The following is a 20,723-nucleotide window of genomic DNA, read 5'->3' as shown; positions in this document are numbered from 1 at the left end:
ACCAGGATACGACTGATAGTTCTGCTGCTGCTAAACCTGTTTGGAGGGAAATTAAACTTAAATACACCCACACGCGCAGATTGCCTCTCCCTGTTTCATTTCTATAGAACATGACAACGATGATGAATATGATGGCAACATCCGGAAAAAGAAAACTGGAACAATACAAAGGGAAGCAGGTAGAGCAGGTTGTCATCTCTTTGAGCTGCCTGTCAGTCTGGTGGTGCCCGGTGTCTACATGGAAGAGTATTAGTTATTCAAAATAATATTAGGCCATAAATGTGTGCTTTTGTCAGACACACAAAGTGAATCTGGATCTTGTCAATTGTTTTCATCAATTCTGAATTCCCCTGAGCATTAGAATATGAGATATTTCTGTGTCAAACTGTATAAAAAGTAAGTAAGTAAATTGTATTTGTATAGCACCTTTCACAGACAGAAGTCACAAAGTGCTTCATAAAAAACACAAAATAAAACAATAAAAACACAAATAACTTACAGTGAGCAATACACATACAACAATATATAGTCAAATCAGTCCCTAAAGCAAATGCAAAAGCAAAAAGCAATTGTAAAAAGCAAATGCAAAAAGCAAATGCCTAAAGCAAATGCAAAGGTAAATGAAAAAAGAACAAGAGAAAATATGTTTATATGCACTAAATATGTAACGTTGATGACAGGAGTTTGAGCTCGAATTTCAACAGTGATACAGCTTGTGATCCACATATTAGCAAGACTTATCACTCACTAATAATGATTTTCATGGAGCAGGAGAATGACACTGTACAGAGAAGGACAGCTACAGGCTGAAGATGCCTCATCCAGAGTCACCAAATAGAAACTTCACTTCATTGGCATTTGATCTGTAATGGGGGAATCTGGTGTTTTGGTCTTAGTTACAAAGCCCAGAGCACTTTCTTTTCAAATAGATCGACTACGAATATATGTCAAAGCTACATTTTAATGGCATTTGTACCATGTTGAAACGGGGACTTGGGACCAAATGACTTCAGACTTGAGTTGAGGGCAAAAGGACGAATGAGAATGAGCAAATGTCCCTAAATAGTTCTGTAGAAATGATAAAAATAATACACCTTTTTGTTTACTCCTCACATTTGTATTCTTTTGTTCACCATCAAAACTGCAACAATTAAAGTGAGCTTAATTCAATAAAGACAAAGAGAAACGAGATTTAATAGTTACCGCTAAAAGGTTTACAATATTTAATCATAAACACAAACAGTATTTTAGGAAGAAAACAATTTTAAAAACATATTTAAAATAAAAAAGGCTGTGATTTTTGCAACTTTGGCGACAGTTGTTACAGTACATTATTTATGCAATAACCAGCCCGGCACAGTTTTAATACAGCAATCAATTAATCAAAGCAAAATCCCTTTATTTATCAGTTAGGAACACCAGAGTGCCAGCAGGGACATAAACATATTTAAATCTAAAATATCTTCAACAATGTAAAAGAAAATCTCTATGCTAAATGTAATCATGCTGCTCTGTGGAACTTTCATCTTAGTGATTCAATCAGATGCATTACAATTCCAACAACATCATCTGTGCTTTTGTCAGAGGAATGAAGCTCCTCTGAGTTTCGTTTCTTAGTTTTGTTAAATTCGCATCATATTGAAGAACTGAAGATTGAGTGTCATTCAGAATACCCAACATCTTTTCCTGGAGTTCAGTGGATGCGTTTTTAAACATGCAGAAGCGAATCATCATTGGGATGTGGCAGGCCAATCGCTGAGAGACAGTCTTGGAAATACATACGAAGAAGAAAAAATAGTCCATTATGTACATATGTATAATGCACTGGTTAAACAATTAAAGCAACACATAAGGCTTTAATTAAATGAATATTATCAGGAGCAACAAGAGACAACAACATGTGTAAACTACGTGTGTTGTTGTACATTGGATCAAACTGTGTGGCAACCTTTTTTACTAACATTATTCATTGATTTAACTGATTGAGATCTACAGTGTATAATCCGCTTTAAAGGAATTATGGAGGATTTTTTGGCATCAAATCTTTGTCTCATTTCTTCGTGGCGTGGACAGCCGAGTAGTTCATTCACATGTCAATCATAGGAGGCTGCACAGCTGCAGCCTCGTTGGCTCGTCCCCAGTAGAGCAGCACGTTTCCCTGGCTGCGCATGCGTGGTTGATATGCCGGTGTGTGTCTAAGCGCATGGATCTATTATAATATAGTTCCCTCAGTGTACAGGACAAAATGAAGACAGAGAAAGACAGTTCAAGCTGGCTCAGAAGAGACGGAAATCTACGGAGATGCGATGCGCTCTATCGCGCTAATAAACAAACGCACGTGTGGCAGCGAGGCTGTTGAGTGCATCCGCACGGGGGGAGTGCACATGCACACTTCCGCTTGAGTTCTCAAATCTGCAAAAAATCCTTCTATTTATTTTCCTTTTTAATTTTTTTTTTTTTTTTAAATGATGGCAGGATTTTTTATTTGACAGGAGAGAGCAACGTGAAATGGGGAGAAGACTGAATATGACATACAGCAAATTATCGAGAGCCAGGTTTGAACTCACAAGGCCCTACACGGCGGGTATGTGTGCTATCCACCCATGTGCACTAAAGTTCTATCGAAAAATTTAATATTAATTCCACTTGTTTTGCCTGTGTAAGGTTGAAGCTTTGCAGGGTTTAATTTCACAGTGTCATTAGTGTCAAGCTCACTGACAGGTAAATAAATAAGACTTGAAGGCTTTCCATAACCTTATATTATATTATTCATATGTAGATGCCACTTACCTGATAATAAGAGTAGACGTGTGTTGGTGAGGCCCTTTTCTTCTCTCTCCTTTTCTTGCTCCAAATGCTTGCCTCTGTCTGAACTTCAAACTGCTCCATCTTAAAATGAATCCGCAGCAGAGACTCTGCTTCCTTTTGTTTTGTTGAAATCACATCAGAAATTGCATTCTGACAAGAATCAAAGAATATTTATACAAGACTATATTAATATAAGACTATATCTAACATGGCTGTAAACGTGAAGCAAGTTCACACCTCAGCTTTAGAGATGAACTTTGGGAATCCAAAAAAATGGCTCTCCATCAGATTCAGCAGCTCTTTTTTAAAAATGTCTTTGGACACATTATATTTAAATTAGATTCAAAGCATAAGACATCATTAAATAATATCAATTTGTCAGAACTTGCCTGCAAAGTTGTTGAGTGTGAAAGCAGCAGGCTCCTCCAGAAGTTGGATTTGGTCTTTAATCACCTGCTCAAAATGACTCAATTCTGACTGTTCCTGCAGCTCCAGTTTAGACTGAACTGTTCAATCAACAATTAATCAAAGTAAAATACTTTACAACAATAACAATAAGGAAACATTTCTGACTTGGCTAGTTACATAATTTATCAGTGTCCTTGACAACTTGTCTCCATACACTAAACACTTGCTGGTCTGTGAGGTCCAGGAGGTCTCCTGCTGTGAGTCTCATAACATCTTGAGTGAATGTGCTGAGTTTCTAACAAAGAACACAACAGTGAGTCATTTATTTGCGTGAGTTCATTCATCGTTAAGACTTACATCAGTGAGGAAAGTCCGTATGCCAGCTTTATCAGAGGGAGGTGTGTTTCCAAGTCTCTTTAGTGCTGCATTAACCTGCACAAGCTCTTTTTTTACATATACTTTCAGTTGAGGAATGTATTTCTAAATCATGAATGATATAAATTGCAGGAATTAAAACAAATAGATAAATGCATGACTGAGGTGAAGGAAGTAAATGTCCTACTTCAATGTGTTGCACCAGCTCTTTGCTGAGTCTTTCACACAGTTTTGGAAACGTAGCAAATCCATCGTCATAAAAAGAGCTGCATCACAAATAATATATTATTTATAAAATGCACAGTACAATTACAAATCTGTTTGTAATACATGGAGGGTTACAATAATACCACAATTATGGAGGGTATTGTTAATGAAGGACTTACTTGAAATGAGCATGATCTTTAAAAAAGTTGCGTTCTTGTTCAATGGGATCCATAACAAGGGTTTTTGTTTGGTCAAAGCATCTTACGATCATGAATCCATGACCTTTGACCATGTCAACAATGTCCTTTTCCTTAACTTTTTCAACGAGATCAGGTTTGGTCAGGAGACCTAAGATGAAAAAACAAGACAAACAATTATTATACATTTTCATAGAAAATATTACATACTTTTCTTGATTATTATCTTTTTACCCAGAGTCCTCTGTTTATCAGGATCCACCTCCTGAGCCATCTTCAAAGCCTCTGACGTGGCTATGTCCACATTACAAGGGACCACCACCAGAATCATGCACTCAGGGTTTCTGATGATCTCATTTATGTGGTTTTTCATCTTAAAGTAAAGTAGAGTGAGTTACAACAGAAGTACTATTACTACAGTAAATGTAGCAGCACTTATTGAATAGAAAAATAAATAAATACTTATTTCTATAATTAAATATATATATATATATATATATATATATATATATATATATATATATATATATATATATATATATATATATATATATATATATATATATATAAGATAGAATGGTTGTCATCCCATCATATAAAACATATACCATAAGCCGTACCAAATACCTGATCTACATTTTTCCCCTCAGAGGGGATGCTGGGTAGAGCAATGAGTGTCAGGTCTGGAACATCAGGAGAGAGGATTTCCAGAATGCAGTCAGAGTAGTCCCAAACCTTTCCTAAATGAATGAATATTAAAGACATAAGCATTATACATACATAAGTAAGTTAAAGAGCTATGTCAGTTATTAAAATTATTCTTATTATAATCAAAACATACTGTATGCTATATATTCCATATATTTATCCTACACCGGACAGTTACTGACCGCTTAAAGGTGTAATGTTAAAACATATTGTTTTTTTAAAATAAGAATTCATAACATACATACAGAATATAAAATACATTTATGAATGCTACATTATTATATCATGACACCTACCCTTGTTTATTGTCTCTGCCACATCCTTAGGGTGACGAATTATTTTCTCCGTGAATAATGATGAATACATAGCTTTGTATTTGATTATGCCTTTCCATTCATTTCCTTTTGTTTTGTTCATTTTTAGCTGTAGATTATATTTCATCCCTGCAACATCAATCAGTATGTTAAAGTCAGTACATACCTAAATTATAAATATATATTTAAAATCCTATAGCTCAAAATTGTTTTAATTGTTATTTATTGAATAATGTAGAACTAGGAGAGCTAAACTGACAAAATATGAAAGTATTTTCCCTCCATCCTCTGCAGATCCAACTCATTGACTGATCCACACAGGGGTTTGTGTGGATCACATGACCTGAAACACTTTATTCAGGCTTAAATAACACAAGTGTCATAATTCTTCTGAGCAGAGGGGAAATCGAGGCCTGTTGACACTGGTAAGTTACGCTGCATGGACGTGAAATGAAACATGAAACAACAAATTAAATAATTGTGCATTCTGTAAATGCTGCATTTGATATTTTGATTTGTATTTGGCAAAGACAGTTTCAGAAATGTATAATTCATACTTTTCATTGTCACAATTAGGCTGATAAAAAGCAACAAAGTTTTGTTTTAATAACTAAAATTCTCTCGCTGAGCGGCAGGAGCTGCACCAGCACAGACTCATTATTGGCTGCAGAAGCTGCACCAGCACAGACTCATTATTGGCTGCAGAAGCTGCACCAGCACAGACTCATTATTGGCTGCAGGAGCTGCACCAGCACAGACTCATTATTGGCTGCAGAAGCTGCACCGGCACAGACTCATTATTGGCTGCAGGAGCTGCACCAGCACAGACTCATTATTGGCTGCAGGAGCTGCACCGGCACAGACTCATTATTGGCTGCAGAAGCTGCACCGGCACAGACTCATTATTGGCTGCAGGAGCTGCACCAGCACAGACTCATTATTGGCTGCAGGAGCTGCACCAGCACAGACTCATTATTGGCTGCAGGAGCTGCACCAGCACAGACTCATTATTGGCTGCAGCAGCTGCACCAGCACAGACTCATTATTGGCTGCAGGAGCTGCACCAGCACAGACTCATTATTGGCTGCAGCAGCTGCACCAGCACAGACTCATTATTGGCTGCAGGAGCTGCACCAGCACAGACTCATTATTGGCTGCAGGAGCTGCACCAGCACAGACTCATTATTGGCTGCAGAAGCTGCACCAGCACAGACTCATTATTGGCTGCAGAAGCTGCACCAGCACAGACTCATTATTGGCTGCAGGAGCTGCACCAGCACAGACTCATTATTGGCTGCAGGAGCTGCACCAGCACAGACTCATTATTGGCTGCAGAAGCTGCACCAGCACAGACTCATTATTGGCTGCAGAAGCTGCACCAGCACAGACTCATTATTGGCTGCAGGAGCTGCACCAGCACAGACTCATTATTGGCTGCAGAAGCTGCACCGGCACAGACTCATTATTGGCTGCAGCAGCTGCACCAGCACAGACTCATTATTGGCTGCAGAAGCTGCACCAGCACAGACTCATTATTGGCTGCAGCAGCTGCACCAGCACAGACTCATTATTGGCTGCAGCAGCTGCACCAGCACAGACTCATTATTGGCTACAGGAGCTGCACCAGCACAGACTCATTATTGGCTGCAGAAGCTGCACCAGCACAGACTCATTATTGGCTGCAGGAGCTGCACCAGCACAGACTCATTATTGGCTGCAGCAGCTGCACCAGCACAGACTCATTATTGGCTGCAGCAGCTGCACCAGCACAGACTCATTGGCTGCAGGAGCTGGGGTTTAGGTACTGATGATTCAGATCAGAGAGGGTGGATTCAGTGGTGGAAAATAACTAAGTACAAAAGTAAAAGTACTGTATAATGTTTTGGTATATATATTTTACTGTGGATACTTTTTACTTTTACTTCACTCCATTTGAGAGCAGATATCTTACCCACAGCGTCATGCGTTTGAGTCTAGCTCTCAAACGTTTGATGCACCGTCCAGTCCAATAAAACCTAAGAAGGACTGAACTTTCTGTCTGGTTTGAGAGGTCTTTTTCTTGTTTAGCACATACACGGGACCACCTAGAATCATGTTCCAGCCTAATCTAAATGCACTAAAATCCTTTGGTTTTCACTCTTGAATAGTTGACAAAAATCAAAGCAAAATACTTTTACTTAAGTTTATTATATCGTCTTTTATTTTTACTTGAGTACTTTTTCCTGCATCTGTACTTTTACCTAAGTAACAAAATGTAGTACTTCTTCCACCCCTGGTTGGGTTTAACCAACTGGGTTTAGTCATAAGAACTGGGCACGCAAATGAGACTCATGTGTGACTTACTGCCTCGTGAATCATCAAGCAACTGACTTTAAAGTGTCTGTATAGTGTGGAACCTTTTCAATATTTAATTTAAAGTAGAAATGGGAAATGTATTTTCCCCTTCATCCAAATCGTCTTGAAAACTGCACATACACATGTGATGCTCAAACAAAGAAAATAATGAAATTAACAATAAAACACAATTATTCACAGCTTCTCAGAATTTGATCTACTACTTAAGTAAATCAAGAATCAAAACATTTGTTGTAGTCATGGATCTATGGTTGTAGTACAGTACATGATGTAGCCCTAATTCTCCTCCCACAAATGGGGACACGAAGTACCAGGAACTGAAAAAAGTTCCTACAGTGTGAAAACCCCAATACAGTATTGTAGGAAGTATAATACTGCATGAAGTATAATATTACAGCCACACAAAGGGTTTCAATGGCCTGAGCAGACATATACCTCTGGGCAGCGCCACTCCGGAGAGCGCCTCCAGCACAGAGCTCTTCCCCGAGCTTTGGTCTCCGATGACGGCGATCGCGGGCAGCGCCAGGTCCTGCTCCACTCCCAGAGAGCGGAGCGAGTCTATGAGGTCAATGCAGGTTCGCATTTTGTCAGTACGGGAATGCTCCATGATGATTATTTGTCAGACAAGATTCGCTGGCTTTTCGACCCACAATCATCGGGTGGACTCTACCTAGAGCTGTTTCATCAGCCAGTTTCATCAAGCTGAATAGAAACTGAAAGTTAAAGGCGCAATGGGAGATTTGAGAACTCAGGCGAAAGGGCGCATGCGCACTCTCCCGTGCGGACTGATACAACACACACGTGCGTTTGTTTATTAGCGCAACGGATCGCATCACATCTCTCGTCTCCCATAGATTTCAGTCCACTTCTGAGTCAGCTCGAACAGTCTCTCTCCGTCTTCATTTTGCCCCGTACACTGAGGGAACTATATTATGATAGATCCATGCGCTTAGGCACGCGGAAATGTGGGAGGAGCCGCACGCGGCTGCAGGTGAGCGGTAGGTGCGTTTTATGATTGATACGTGGCAGGACTAATCGGCAGTCCACGCCACGAGGAAATAAGACTCAGATTTGTGCCCAAAAAATCGTCCATTCAACCTTTAACACGATTGTTACGTGCGCAGGTGGAGTTCTGTGCATTATTGAAGTTGCCACAAGAGGGCGCTGTGATTAAACCAACATCAAGACTAGACTTGAGAACCTTTCCTCAGATAAGATAAGATAAGATATTCCTTTATTGTCCCACATGGATAAACCATTATGAACAGTGAATATGATGAACACAAAAACATTTTCACAGAAGTAAACGTTAAATAAATAAGGTATGATAACTGCATTTTATAACCTGAAGATTTTTCATAGAAAAGCTTTTTGCACAGAAGCAAGAGGACATTTCTATATAAAGTGTTCAATGTTTGTCGTTTGTGTTGCACCATACCACCAGGACAAGTTCCTATATCTGTGAATTTTGTTCATGGATAAATGGCAATAAACACCTTTCTGATTCTGATTTCCATGAATCAGATGAATTATTGATGTATTGCAATTTTTCGGCTACACAAACTATGAATCATATGAAATGGTGAGCCAAATGCACTGGATGACTGGTAACTACATCGTTAGTTACAGAGGGGATCCAGGATCCAGGAGAGGGCCGGCCAGAGCGCACAGGGAGTGGAAAAAGTGGCCGCGTCTCTCTGTCTCTCGCCTTTGCGCATGTGGAGTGTGTTTAAATTGAAGAGCAGAGCAGCAGGTCACGTTTCGGATCGTGAACGGAGCTACTTTTTATATGTACAGTGCACTGACTGTGGACTCTGTTGTCTGTGGGACTTCAACGCCCTGGTGGGCAACGACACTAACACCTGGAGAGGGGAGGAAGAGCGGCCTCCCAGATGTGAATGGTGTCCCGTTATTGGACTTCTGTGCTGTCCATAATAAACACCACATGTAAGCACAAGGGTGTCCATCAGCGCATGCGCACCACGATACCCTGGGCTGGAGGTCAATGATCGTCTTTGTTGTCGTGTCATCTGACCTTCAGGCCGGTGTCTTGGATGCTCTGGTGAAGAGAGGTGCAGAGCTGACAACCGATCACCACCTGGTGGTGTTGTTGCAGAGGCAAAAACCCGGGGCTGGGAGGGGTTTGGGGAGGCCCCGGAGGAGGACTAACGGTCGGCCTCAAAGAAATTCTGGCAAACTGTCAGGCGCCTCAGGAGGGGGAAGAAATGCTTCACCTACACCGTTTACGGTGCGGGTGGAGACTTGTTGACCTCGACTGGGGATGTCATGGGACAGTGGAAGGAATACTTTGAGGACCTCCTCAATCCTGCTGTCACGTCTTCCAAAGAGGAAGCAGAGACTGGGGACTCGAAGCCTGACTCGTCCATCACCCTGAAGTCACTGAGGTTGTTGGCAAACTCCTCTGTGGCAGGGCTCTGGGGGTGGATGAGATCCGTACTGAGCAGTGGGAGCTAGTGATGCAAAATATAGGGGGGGCTATTTGACATTACTGTTTTTGTTTTGTTGTTGTGAATTTTTTATATGTGTGTCCATATGTTTATACAAAAAAAATCTTTCTCACCCTCCGCGGGTGGTCTCTATTCATCTCCCTTCAAGCTCGGGTCGTCTACCAGAGGCCTGGGGGCTTGAGGGTTTTCTGCGTGTAACCCACATAATATTAATTGAACAGTAAAAAACTACAAATCCATGAATGCAACATCCAGTCACGTGGTTTACGTTTACGGCACGTTACTACGCGCACACTGCGTTACTTCAGCCAATCAGCTGCTTGCCGCGGCCGATTTCAGAGAAGAGTATAAAGTTTAGCTGGACAGGTAGAGCCCTAAGTTAGTACACAGAGCACCCGGGTTCTAGTCCTGCAGTGGTTTCACTTTATTCATCTCGTTATTTTCATATTTAAATGTTTTAAACGTGAAACATGTCATTTGTGCAGAGCAGAGGATCACTCTCCTCAAAAATGGTCAAATAGTTTATCACTCATAAACTCAGAGACTGTTAATAGAGGATCCAAGAATTGTCATATTCTTTGGGGTATGCCTGGTTCAGGTGTTAGAGCATAAGACATAAGTTCTTTGGCTCGTGAGTTCGAACCCTGAGAGGGAACAAGTGTTTTTCATATTGGTTTGGTCACTGTTTGTTTTAAATCAGAACACCAAGATGTACAATTTCTTGAAAAAGTAAATGTAACTAACAGCTACCACCTCTGCTGTTCTGTTCAACGTGGGTCTGTGTGCAGCTAAGTCTAAGTCCGATCCCACACAAAATCACCACCACTGAACTTGCAAATTCTCAAACTGGTTAAAGCGCTGTTTTCAGACGTCACATGAACTCTCAGTTGCTTCTTATGGACATTTCACTCACTATTCACTGATATTTGCACTGTTATTTCTATTGTATGCGTATTTTGCGCTGGACTAAATGTAAATACTGGGTTTTATGTTGTTTGTCAAATGCTCTGTTAAAGGTTGAATGGACGATTTTTTTGGCCCAAATCTGAGTCTCATTTCCTCGTGGCGTGGACTGCCGATTAGTCCTGCCACGTATCAATCATAAAACGCACCTACCGCTCACCTGCAGCCGCGTGTGGCTCGTCCCATGAGAGCAGCACGTTTCCTCGTGTCTAAGCGCATGGATCTATCATAATATAGTTCCCTCAGTGTACGGGACATAATGAAGACGTCGCGCTAATAAACAAACGCACGTGTGTGTTGTATCAGTCCGCACAGGGGAGTGCGCATGCGCTCTTCCGCCTGAGGTCTCAAATCGCCGAAAAATCGTCCATAACGCCTTTAAATATAAGGCACAGCCATGAAACCTAATTAATTTGTATTCTGTATTCTTACTTACACGCACCTCCGATAGTTGACCTAGAATCTTGCGCACCTCCCTTCAGAAAATCCTGGATAAAATACATCCATGGTCAATGTCCCGCTCGCTCTTAGCATACCGCTTGACGTCATCTATGTAGAGGTGACTGATGGTGGCCCCATTCCTGAGTCGGTATTTGTGTGTGTTTTGATTTCTTTAAATTTTTGATAATTTACTCAGAAAAAGGGGGGAATACTAGATGGCATATTATACAGATGAGCCCATCAATTGGAATAGTAAAACAGAAGACAAGCCTACTCCAGAGATTCCCCCAAGAATTGAAAACAGCTACAGGCCACATTTGTGACTTAAAGAGCGCACATCTACTTTCTTTAATCTTCAGAAACACGGAAGTATTCACTTTTGTCCAGCAGATGGCGACAAAGACCCTCATTCTTGCTTTATGTAAAAAGGAAGAAACAGGAGCTCGAGTTCATGCAATTTCCAAATAGCAGCTCATTAAAACATGTGGTTAAAGAATATCAAACAAAAACTATAATTTGTTGTTTATGCGGCAGTAAAGTAACAAAAATCACAGTGTTTACAATAATAATTCTGCATTTTTTCAAATAAACCAAAAAATGAAATAAAATCGTAGAGTTTACATGTTAAAAACAGCCTTAGCCGTGAGAGACATAGCTTATTCATAAATGAAATTGGCATGTTATCATATAAAATGGCAAGACAAACAGTAAGGTATTAAAATCGTGAATTATTTTATGAATGAGAAGAAACAACACGGCAAGGTGTGATATATTTTTGTTTGGTCACCATCAGCAGCCAAATGGGTAGGAATGCTCACATTACTGCGACCCCAAACATTGATATCCTTCCACGAAGCAAAATCCACTTGAAATGACTCCCATGTGGAAAAAACCGAGTTGTCCCGAGTCCTTGCTGCATAGTCAAACCCACAACCTCAGTGCAGTCCGTTGAGGATATGTTTCCCCAGCAGTTCTTTCTCATTGTTATACATGGCGGGGCTGAGGTCAAGATCCCGAAGTCGAGCATTTTTCCTAATCTCGTCCAGAGAATATTCACGAAGGAGGGTGCCATTTTCAAACACGGTCACAAGCAGATCCTGCACAGATAAGAATCAACATACATCAATAACAGTGACTTTGTGAGCATAACTGATGTACTGCATGCGTGGTAGAGATTTATAACTTCACACGGGTCTTGGATGAGGAGGTACATTTATCAAAGGCTTTTGTGGTCAGGCAGATGCTTGCAGTTCAGTGAATGAATCCCATTGTATTAAATGATATTGAACACACCTCCTCTGGCTTTCCCGCGCCTCTCTCCACCGTCTCAATGAAGCCACCAGAGTTTCTCCTCAGAGACAGTCGGCCGCGCTTGGACCCTTTGGAGGGATCGGTCACTGGCTGTTTGTACACATCCATCTGCAACAAAGCAAATGCACATAAAAACTAACAGAATTTAGCACAAGCATTTCATGTGCGCAGCATTCTGAATATGAATGCAATCTGCCATTTTAATCTTGCGACGTGGTGCTTAACCATCTAGTGACAGAATATATGTAGTATTATTTATGTTTGCTTTTTTATTTTGTTTAGATTTAATTTTTTCTATTTTATTATTTTTATGGTTATGTAGCTCAGTGTTGGAGCACAGTGTTTCGTTGCAAGATTCCACTTCCACATTCCATTCAATTTAGATTTCATATTTAGAAGCAATTTGAGTCTATTAGACTTAAATAGCCCCATAGGCATAATGCACTGGCCTCTTGAGCCAGGGATTGTGGGTTCGAGTCCCATCCTCATAGCCATTCAGCAGAGTGGCGCAGCGGAAGCGTGCTGGGCCCATAACCCAGAGGTCGATGGATCGAAACCATCCTATGCTAGGATATGTTTACTTGCATTATGTGGATTGTTAATCAGAATTCATCAAGCTAGTCAGAAATGTGTTGGATGATGGAAGCCGATCTTCAGTGCAAGCTCCCAGTTCCACATTACCTTTGAATCTAGTAGCACATTGCTTTTGTCCATCCTATATTGTTATTTCTTTTTTGGGGAAAAGGATTTTTTTGCTGTCTTTTGTTTGGATTTAATTGTTTCTATTTTTTTTTAAGAATAAACACAGAACACAACACAACCAGAGAGCAAAAAGCACTATAAGAATACAAGTAGACATCAAACAATCAACAGAAAAAAGAAAAGAAAAATCATGGCATATTCTAATTAAAATAGAAGTCCCATTCAGTCCAAAGTCTGTCAGAGCGTGTGACAAAGCAGATGAAGAGAAGCTACTTACGCCTTTGCCGTTTGTCTCCACATAACTGCACTTGAAGGCACAGCTCAGCGTGTCTCTGTTGAGCTTCTGAAGCAAAGCACTTCCACATCCAAAGAGAACGTTCTCAGCGCTCCAGCCGTCTTCACTTAACTTCTGAAGAATCTGCACAAACAATCCAAAGTCATTTCTACAACTAATATTAATAACAATGCATTTGATCTACGTTGCACTTTACATTTGGCCCCAGATCTCAAAGTGCTACAAAGTAAAAACAACATAAACATAAAAAGGTAATAGCATCTTATTAGACCCGGAGTGTCATGAAGTAAGAAAATGAGCATTTTGTCTATATTTTATAAGAATTTTAATTATTTGGATCTCACAGGCTAGCCATCAACGTAATGCATATGCTTCAATGTAATAAAAAAATAAATACATTGTTAGATATTGTGTATACTGATGGTCAAAATGTCACGGGGGAAATGGGATTATGAAACGTTTGAAGACCATATCAACACTTACACATTATTTTCATTCAAAACAAAAAAGCTAATTTGCTTGCAGATTGAAAAACAAACAAAAACAACCTACAATACACAGTAGACTGCTGCTTATGTCACTACACAATGGTGCAAATTACACAGATGAACTCTTGACTTAAAGGTATTCACATCAAATAAACAATCAGGGCTGTATCCATTTTGGTCAGGCCGACATAATTAGCAACAAAGATAATTAGTACCGATAATTGGCTGCGCAAGATAACGAGAAAGCTTCAATGACAATATATAGACATGAAATGAATTAATTGGCAGTTTGATATGATTTAAGTGAATCAGTTCCGACATAAGTAGTGGTGGTGTGGATAAGTGGTGATGTTCTTACCTCGTTGATGGAGCAAAGGTCTATCCCGTCTCCTTGGATGATGCGCAGATACGAGGGCAGCACTTTGTAGCCCATAGAGTTCCTCGAGCAGCCGAAACAATCCTCCAGAATCTTTATGACCTGAGCACAAGATTGTTATGTGATAAGCCATCTTAAAATGAGAATCACCATGGTTTATTCATTTTAAAACCATTTTCACTGGTTCTGTGTTGTAGTCAAAACTGCTTTTAAAAGGAACAGTATGTACAATTTTGACTTTAAATATATACCCATTTGTGTCCCCAGATACCAGCTAAACATGTTTTTGCTGATGATTGACAGCTTTAGCCTTAATTTATAAAACACTGCGCATGTCATAATGTATTTATCCAATCAGAAAGCAGAATGAGTCACACCGAGTCGCTCATTTGTGTTGCCACGATTAAATGCAGTTGGTTTAAACCTCTGCGTCTTCGCTCTCTGATCTGATTGGTCACTACCTAAGGCCGCAGTTATTTTATTGCTTGGTTTACGGATTTTTTAATTAAATATATTGCACAGGCGGACGAAATATAAATATAATTTCAATTTCAAAAGGATTTAGCGTGTTTTAGACAGACAGAACTGACGCTTAAGTGTGCACCCTCTCCCACCCACCCAGTCATGGCAAAACGCACTGAAGAAAATGTGGTAAACGGGTTTAAAACGTGTATTTGCGATTTAAAGGCGCGCAGCAGACAAAGAGACGGGGCCGGGACCCCGGGACCGTGCGCAGGGACAGAGCAGTTCGGAGCGGCTCAGTCTCAGACTTCCGCAGGAGTTTGGCGAGAAATTGCTTCACGCGCTCTTGTCTTTTGACTTAATACCGCTTTTACATTTAATTTAATGCTATTTTGCGTTGTCGGCAGTACTTTATATAAAAAAAATATAATATTTTTTTTTAATTTATATTGTAGAAATCAATAATCTAAGTGCGGCGGATCCGTAAACCAAGAAATAAAATAACTAAGGCCTAAACTGCCACAAACTGAGAGTGGGGAAAGCTTGTAGGTGTCTTCTATGTGCAGGTGAAGACATCGGCAACACAGATTCAGTTGTGATTCTAGTTCAGCTGAGAGCGCAGAATACATCATTTGACTAAATATTCTAACGTTCAGAGAGTTCATTATCACACAAATGTTGAGTGAAGTACCTCGATGAGGGTCTCCGCAGGGTCTCCAGAGTCTGGCCGAATGACCAGACATGAGTCCTGGCTGCGCTCCATCACACGCTCCTTCAGCTTGTCCCCCCAGATGTGCTTACAGGCGTTGAAGATGTCATAGCTGTCACTCACCACCGACACAGGACCTGAGCTGAACTGGTCCAAGACCTGTTCAAAGGCATCCTTTTCCCGATGTCTGCCCCAGGATATGATGGTACTAAAACGACAAAGAGAAGCAGTAATAGGCAAATCAGGTTTTTTAATACGCACTGTCCACCACACTCACTCGTTTCCAAGTTAAACTCATAAATACTGCACAGTATTTATGTTTATAGCCATACAGAAAGTGTGTGTTGGTTGTGGTTATGCTCATTGTCACAGTTTAGACCACATATATGTCATAATCATTGCTAGGTCTTCAGCTACATAAATGCTTCAGGAAAAGTTACAGGAACGGCAAATGCAAAAGGGCAATAGCAAATAGCCAAAGCAAATGCAAAAATGCAATAAGAATTTGAACATTTCCCTAAACTGTGATAGGGGTTGCTTGAAGTCTGCCAACAATGTGCTTAATGCATGACTGTTTAACTAACTAGGACAGCTATAGTACCTGTGCTCTGCTGCTGGGATGGAGAAGCCGGCCATGGGACAGGCATAGTAGCGCTGTGCCATCAACAGTCCAGCCACTGTGTCTGTGCTACGGAAGTTTACCAGGTGAGCAGCTCCACCTAGAGCCGCAGACTGAAATAAGAAGGAACAAAAAAGCAAGCGTAATGTAAAGATCGTGTACTGCATACGACGTGTCAATAGTGTTCCTGACCTCTTGTGAGGAGACTCCTCTGTAGCCAAAGTCGTGGAGCTTCTCGTCCAGGCCTTCCAAACTACCGGATGTAGCTTTGAGGTGCTTGGCCAAGATCTTTTTGAACTCCCTGGAAATGGTGGCAACGGTGATGGGATACCACATCTGGACCAACATAGTCTGAAACGGAGGGAGCAGAAGTAATAGGCGGTCAGGTGGCTTCTTCAGATATCCACTAGAAGCGTCAAGACAATCCACCCAGAAGCAGGCTTTTAGATAGAGACCAGTCTTCCCGTATTTTGGACGGGGTATATTAAAATGTGGACGGGCATTTTCGAGTGCAGGGACGGCCATTTTATTAATAAATCTTAGAAAAAAAGGGCATATTATCATTAAATCGGGCCGGGAAGCATTTGACAATAGTCCGCCATTACAGTTTACTGTTTGCAAGTGAAAATTTGCATGCTGCGCGCTGATTGGTCGACAAAATTTGTGTGCTTGGCTCTGACTGGCTGCCGAGCCGTGGTCTGGAGAATGCCGAAGCTACTCGTTTTTTCGCCTAGTCGGCCGGCTGTTTTTAAATCCTATCTAAAAGCCTGCCCAGAAGACATCGCTATTGACACAATCTACATATCTCTCTTTATATATCTCTTTTTTAATGTGAATCACCAAAACATCACAACTGCCGCTCTGTCGAGACATTTTTTTGAAATATGTCCCACCAACAACCCCTTGATGAAACAAGCCAATTGGCAAATGTCCAACAGGAGAACAAAGATCACCTCGATATAGTTGGTCAGCCAGAAGAAGCTGGGGTCAGTGTTTTCCACAGTGAACAGCACATTGCCGATGGGAATGATCTTGCCTTCGGGCACAGCCTTGATCCGGATCGGTAGACGTCCATCGTGTCTCTGCCAAACAAAAACACAAGTTCACGACGCACTTTAAAAACATGACTTTAGTCCATGTAGTACGGGTACGACGGACTGGATCTGGACTTGTAAAAACGTTTCGGTTCAGGTCCAAAAAAAAAAAAAAACGCCGGTGATTCGGTTCTGGACTCTAATTCTAGCGCTTACAATACTATATCCTTTTTGTTCTAGAATCTAGACCACCTTACCCTTCCATTGATCGCGAAATTTGCGCTGGAAAAGACGTAAACACTGCCATGCGCCGCTGTCAATGGCGCACCCGGACCCTAATTAGCGACGCACGCGTCTTCCGGGCATTGAAGTGAAGCCGGTAAGATCGCTGGCTTTATCTGAACTGTTTTAAGCTGTGGCCGCCACGTGCGATGTTGTGATTGTTGATGTGCTGCGGGCGTCGCAGCTTGTTAAAAGGGGCGGGGTCAGCGTGGTTTCTTGTCTGGGTCTCTGATCTGGGTGTTATTATGAATGAAATAATTTAAGTGTTATGTTGTGGTGTGATGTATTTGGTATTAAGTAAATACTAAGTCAAAGTAATATTGCTTAATTGCTGCATTCATTAATTGGAGTTTATACTGTAATAGTATTTTGTATTTGTATTCTACAGTTGTTAAATATGGTCTGGTGTTTAATGCTGCTAATATGATGTATTATTTTTATTTGTTGTGTAAAATATTTTCATATTCTATTTTTGATACTGCTAAGTTGATTGCTTTAAAGTGATTCAAGTTGACTTTTATGCTAGTTTTTGTAACTCTGTTATTTTACAATGTGACTTAATTATTTACACTGGTGTATTGTCTGTTTGAAGGTTTTTACCTGACTTTTGATGCTAATGGATCTGCAACATTAAAGAGTGGAAATGTGTCTAAAGACAAAACAATGTATCAGATGAAACAACTGCTTTGACCCTTGACCCAGACTGACCCTGTCAACAATACTCAACATGCTCTTGTTCCTCAAGTAAAACACATGAATGTGTGTTTGTGTCGTCCTTGTTCAAGTGTCTTCAACTTATTTTAGCCAAGTTGCTTGTGTTATGCTGTTATAACATTATGCAAATATGGCATGGTTTAGGTCCGGACTCATTAGGTCCGGACCTGAACCTAAACCTTTGGATTCGAATCCGGACTTGAACCTGAACGTGGGTTTAGGTATGCATCCCTAAGTACGGGTGATACCTCCAGGATCTTTCTCCAGCCCTCCTCGTCAAACACACTCTGCTTGAAATGCATCTGGTAAAAGAGCTTGGCCTCCTGAATCTTATCTTCTGTCACTACTCGCCCTGTAATAAAACAGATACATTGTAGTACAGCATATACAGATTTTTAGACCACAATTTTGAACGTGCCTGTGAGATATTTCTTCAGCAAGTACTGCAGACCAAAAAAGACCACTTCATTGAACTGGGAGCCTTTCTTCCGCCGACACTCGAAGTACGAATAGATTTTGCTGACATTTGGAGGATACTGTTTGTAGTGTGTGATCTAAAGCAAAAGAAAGAAAAAAAGGCATTAGGCAATCGTCTCAGCACCAGTAATCTACACATGAATAACCTCGTGGATGAATAACCTCAATTGTCTCTAATCAGTGTTACAAGTTCTTTATTACATAACAGAAACGTTGCGACACTTGGGAGGGAGGTGCTGACCTTGGCCGTTTGGAGATTATAGCTTTAGACAGTTGTTTTTGTACATATTTAACTATTTACATGGCTGGCTGAGTAGTAAAAACATGGAACATACATACTGGGTTTAGGCCTAATTATGCGTGGGCCTAATTGGAACAGAACCAAGCCAGAGGTAGCCAATTACAACAACAACAACAAACCAGTCATTGAACCAATATTAGAATTATATGTGTACATCTGCGCCTTGTCCAGGACAGAGTGTGCGAAAAATGACTGATGTTGTTGTAAAGACCAACTCGGAGGGGGGAAAAAGTGAGTGCTGTGGGATAATCGGGACAATAATGCGACCGGTATGTGGAAACCGAGTACAAGTATTATTCTGGTAACGGCTGATCCGCGCTGGAGACCTGAGGAATGCCCTAATGACAATCTGGTACAAGAATACTCACTTTGCATCACAAAGTAGTGCGACTGCTGGTCATTACAAACAATATCAACAGTGAAGCAGTGTCTTTTACGTGTTTATATATGTTATCGGTTCATGTTATTACAGATCTGTTCACATACGCCTGTAATATTTTGTGTTTTATAATATAATATAATAGTAGTATCCTGCGACAAGTTGGCCACTGTCCAGGATGTACCCCGCCTAAGGCCCGAAGTCACTGGGATAGGCTCCAGTCACCCGCGACCCCAAAAGGGAACAAGCGGTAGAAGATGGATGGATAATAGTAGTATATATATATATATGTAATCTTTTTTTTGCTTGAAGGACTACTACAACCATTTGGCATTTGATACAGACACAAAAGTAGATCGCAGTATAAACCAATATAATTATTACGTCATGCAATACTTCCAACTCTGAAGTTCAGCAGAAACGAAAACGAAAGCTAAAACATAGGCTGAAACAAATCTGAAACAAATCTGAAACATCAATAATTTAGTTTCTTTTCTACTTAAGTACAACTGACAATAATGCTGCTCGTTTGTCGTTGATTAAAATACACATATAACTATAGTACATTCTGAATCCTGGACATTTGCGGTTCAAAATGACCGCAAACAAATATTCTAAGTTACAGCACACGTCCACAGCACATGAAAAGACAAGTATTTCAACATATTATAGGGGAAAAGGAGTTTAAAAATGGCTCCAGCAGCAGCAGCGTTGACCTCTGCTCGTGCGTGTGGGCTGTAGTAGTAGTAGTAGCTTATGTGGCTATCGTCAACAACACGCCGGTGACATTTAGCACGGCCCCCCCGGTCCACCGCCGCAGAGAGGGGCTTTTAACACACAAGAACCCGACATGAGGGACGGAAAAAGAGCCCTAACCTTGTACGAATCGGTCGCGAGCAAGAAATTGAAATCATGCGCTGCCATTGTTGTTGTGGTGGAATTAATTCAAACACCGCTGGAGCGCGTGCCTTCTTCCTCCGTGTAGCTTTCCCGCAGGAGCTCGTATCATGCGGCGATGAAGCGGTCGATGGCCGGGACTTCGGAGACACCGCTACGTGCGGGGGATTGTGAGTGTTTTTCCCCTCCGTAAATGTCCGAGGAAAGCTGGTTCTGAGGTGAAGCGGGGTCAGTGTCGGTGTAGCAGCGGGCGGCCGCGAGTGGGGTGGGGTTTGAGCACGTGGGCGGGGCTTCTGTGCGCGCGGGTGTGCGTCATCACCACGGTTGCCGCCCTATTAAGCTGAAGCTCGCGCTCAAGATCATACTCAAGTCAAGTATCCAGACTTTGGACCAATGTTGTTGACTTAATATGTTCTCTTGAGTATGAAAAGCG

At 41.1% G+C, this 20,723-nt stretch overlaps 2 protein-coding genes and 1 long non-coding RNA gene across 3 annotated transcripts; all 3 read right to left on the bottom strand.

Annotated features, from left to right (window-relative positions):
• Positions 1-1,137: 1,137 nt before the first annotated feature.
• LOC140366141 (uncharacterized) lies at positions 1,138-3,137 on the bottom strand. The gene is made up of 3 exons (XR_011927865.1): positions 3,046-3,137; positions 2,791-2,958; positions 1,138-1,767 (listed from the first exon to the last, which is right to left on the bottom strand). It is a non-coding gene; the product is annotated as an uncharacterized lncRNA (long non-coding RNA).
• Positions 3,138-3,186: 49 nt separating this feature from the next.
• LOC140366283 (interferon-induced GTP-binding protein Mx-like) lies at positions 3,187-8,010 on the bottom strand. Its single transcript, XM_072452948.1, has 9 exons — positions 7,808-8,010; positions 5,000-5,146; positions 4,623-4,735; positions 4,230-4,374; positions 3,978-4,146; positions 3,779-3,857; positions 3,574-3,696; positions 3,394-3,511; positions 3,187-3,314 (listed from the first exon to the last, which is right to left on the bottom strand). The coding sequence occupies exons 1-9, from the start codon at positions 7,977-7,979 to the stop codon at positions 3,187-3,189; spliced, it is 1,194 nt and encodes a 397-aa protein (XP_072309049.1). The 5' UTR covers positions 7,980-8,010.
• A 3,740-nt stretch (positions 8,011-11,750) lies between these two features.
• On the bottom strand, positions 11,751-20,408 carry nampt2 (nicotinamide phosphoribosyltransferase 2). Its single transcript, XM_072451621.1, has 11 exons — positions 20,270-20,408; positions 18,655-18,790; positions 18,485-18,588; positions 17,160-17,288; positions 16,399-16,557; positions 16,189-16,319; positions 15,570-15,795; positions 14,399-14,518; positions 13,535-13,675; positions 12,538-12,663; positions 11,751-12,341 (listed from the first exon to the last, which is right to left on the bottom strand). The coding sequence occupies exons 1-11, from the start codon at positions 20,315-20,317 to the stop codon at positions 12,180-12,182; spliced, it is 1,482 nt and encodes a 493-aa protein (XP_072307722.1). The 5' UTR covers positions 20,318-20,408; the 3' UTR covers positions 11,751-12,179.
• Positions 20,409-20,723: the final 315 nt, after the last annotated feature.

Source organism: Eucyclogobius newberryi, unplaced genomic scaffold (assembly GCF_026437365.1).
Source record: "Eucyclogobius newberryi isolate DKJ021-1_F unplaced genomic scaffold, fEucNew1.0.hap1 SCAF_19, whole genome shotgun sequence".
Classification (NCBI taxonomy): Eukaryota; Metazoa; Chordata; class Actinopteri; order Gobiiformes; family Gobiidae; genus Eucyclogobius; species Eucyclogobius newberryi.
This window is presented reverse-complemented; position numbering and strand designations above follow the sequence as displayed.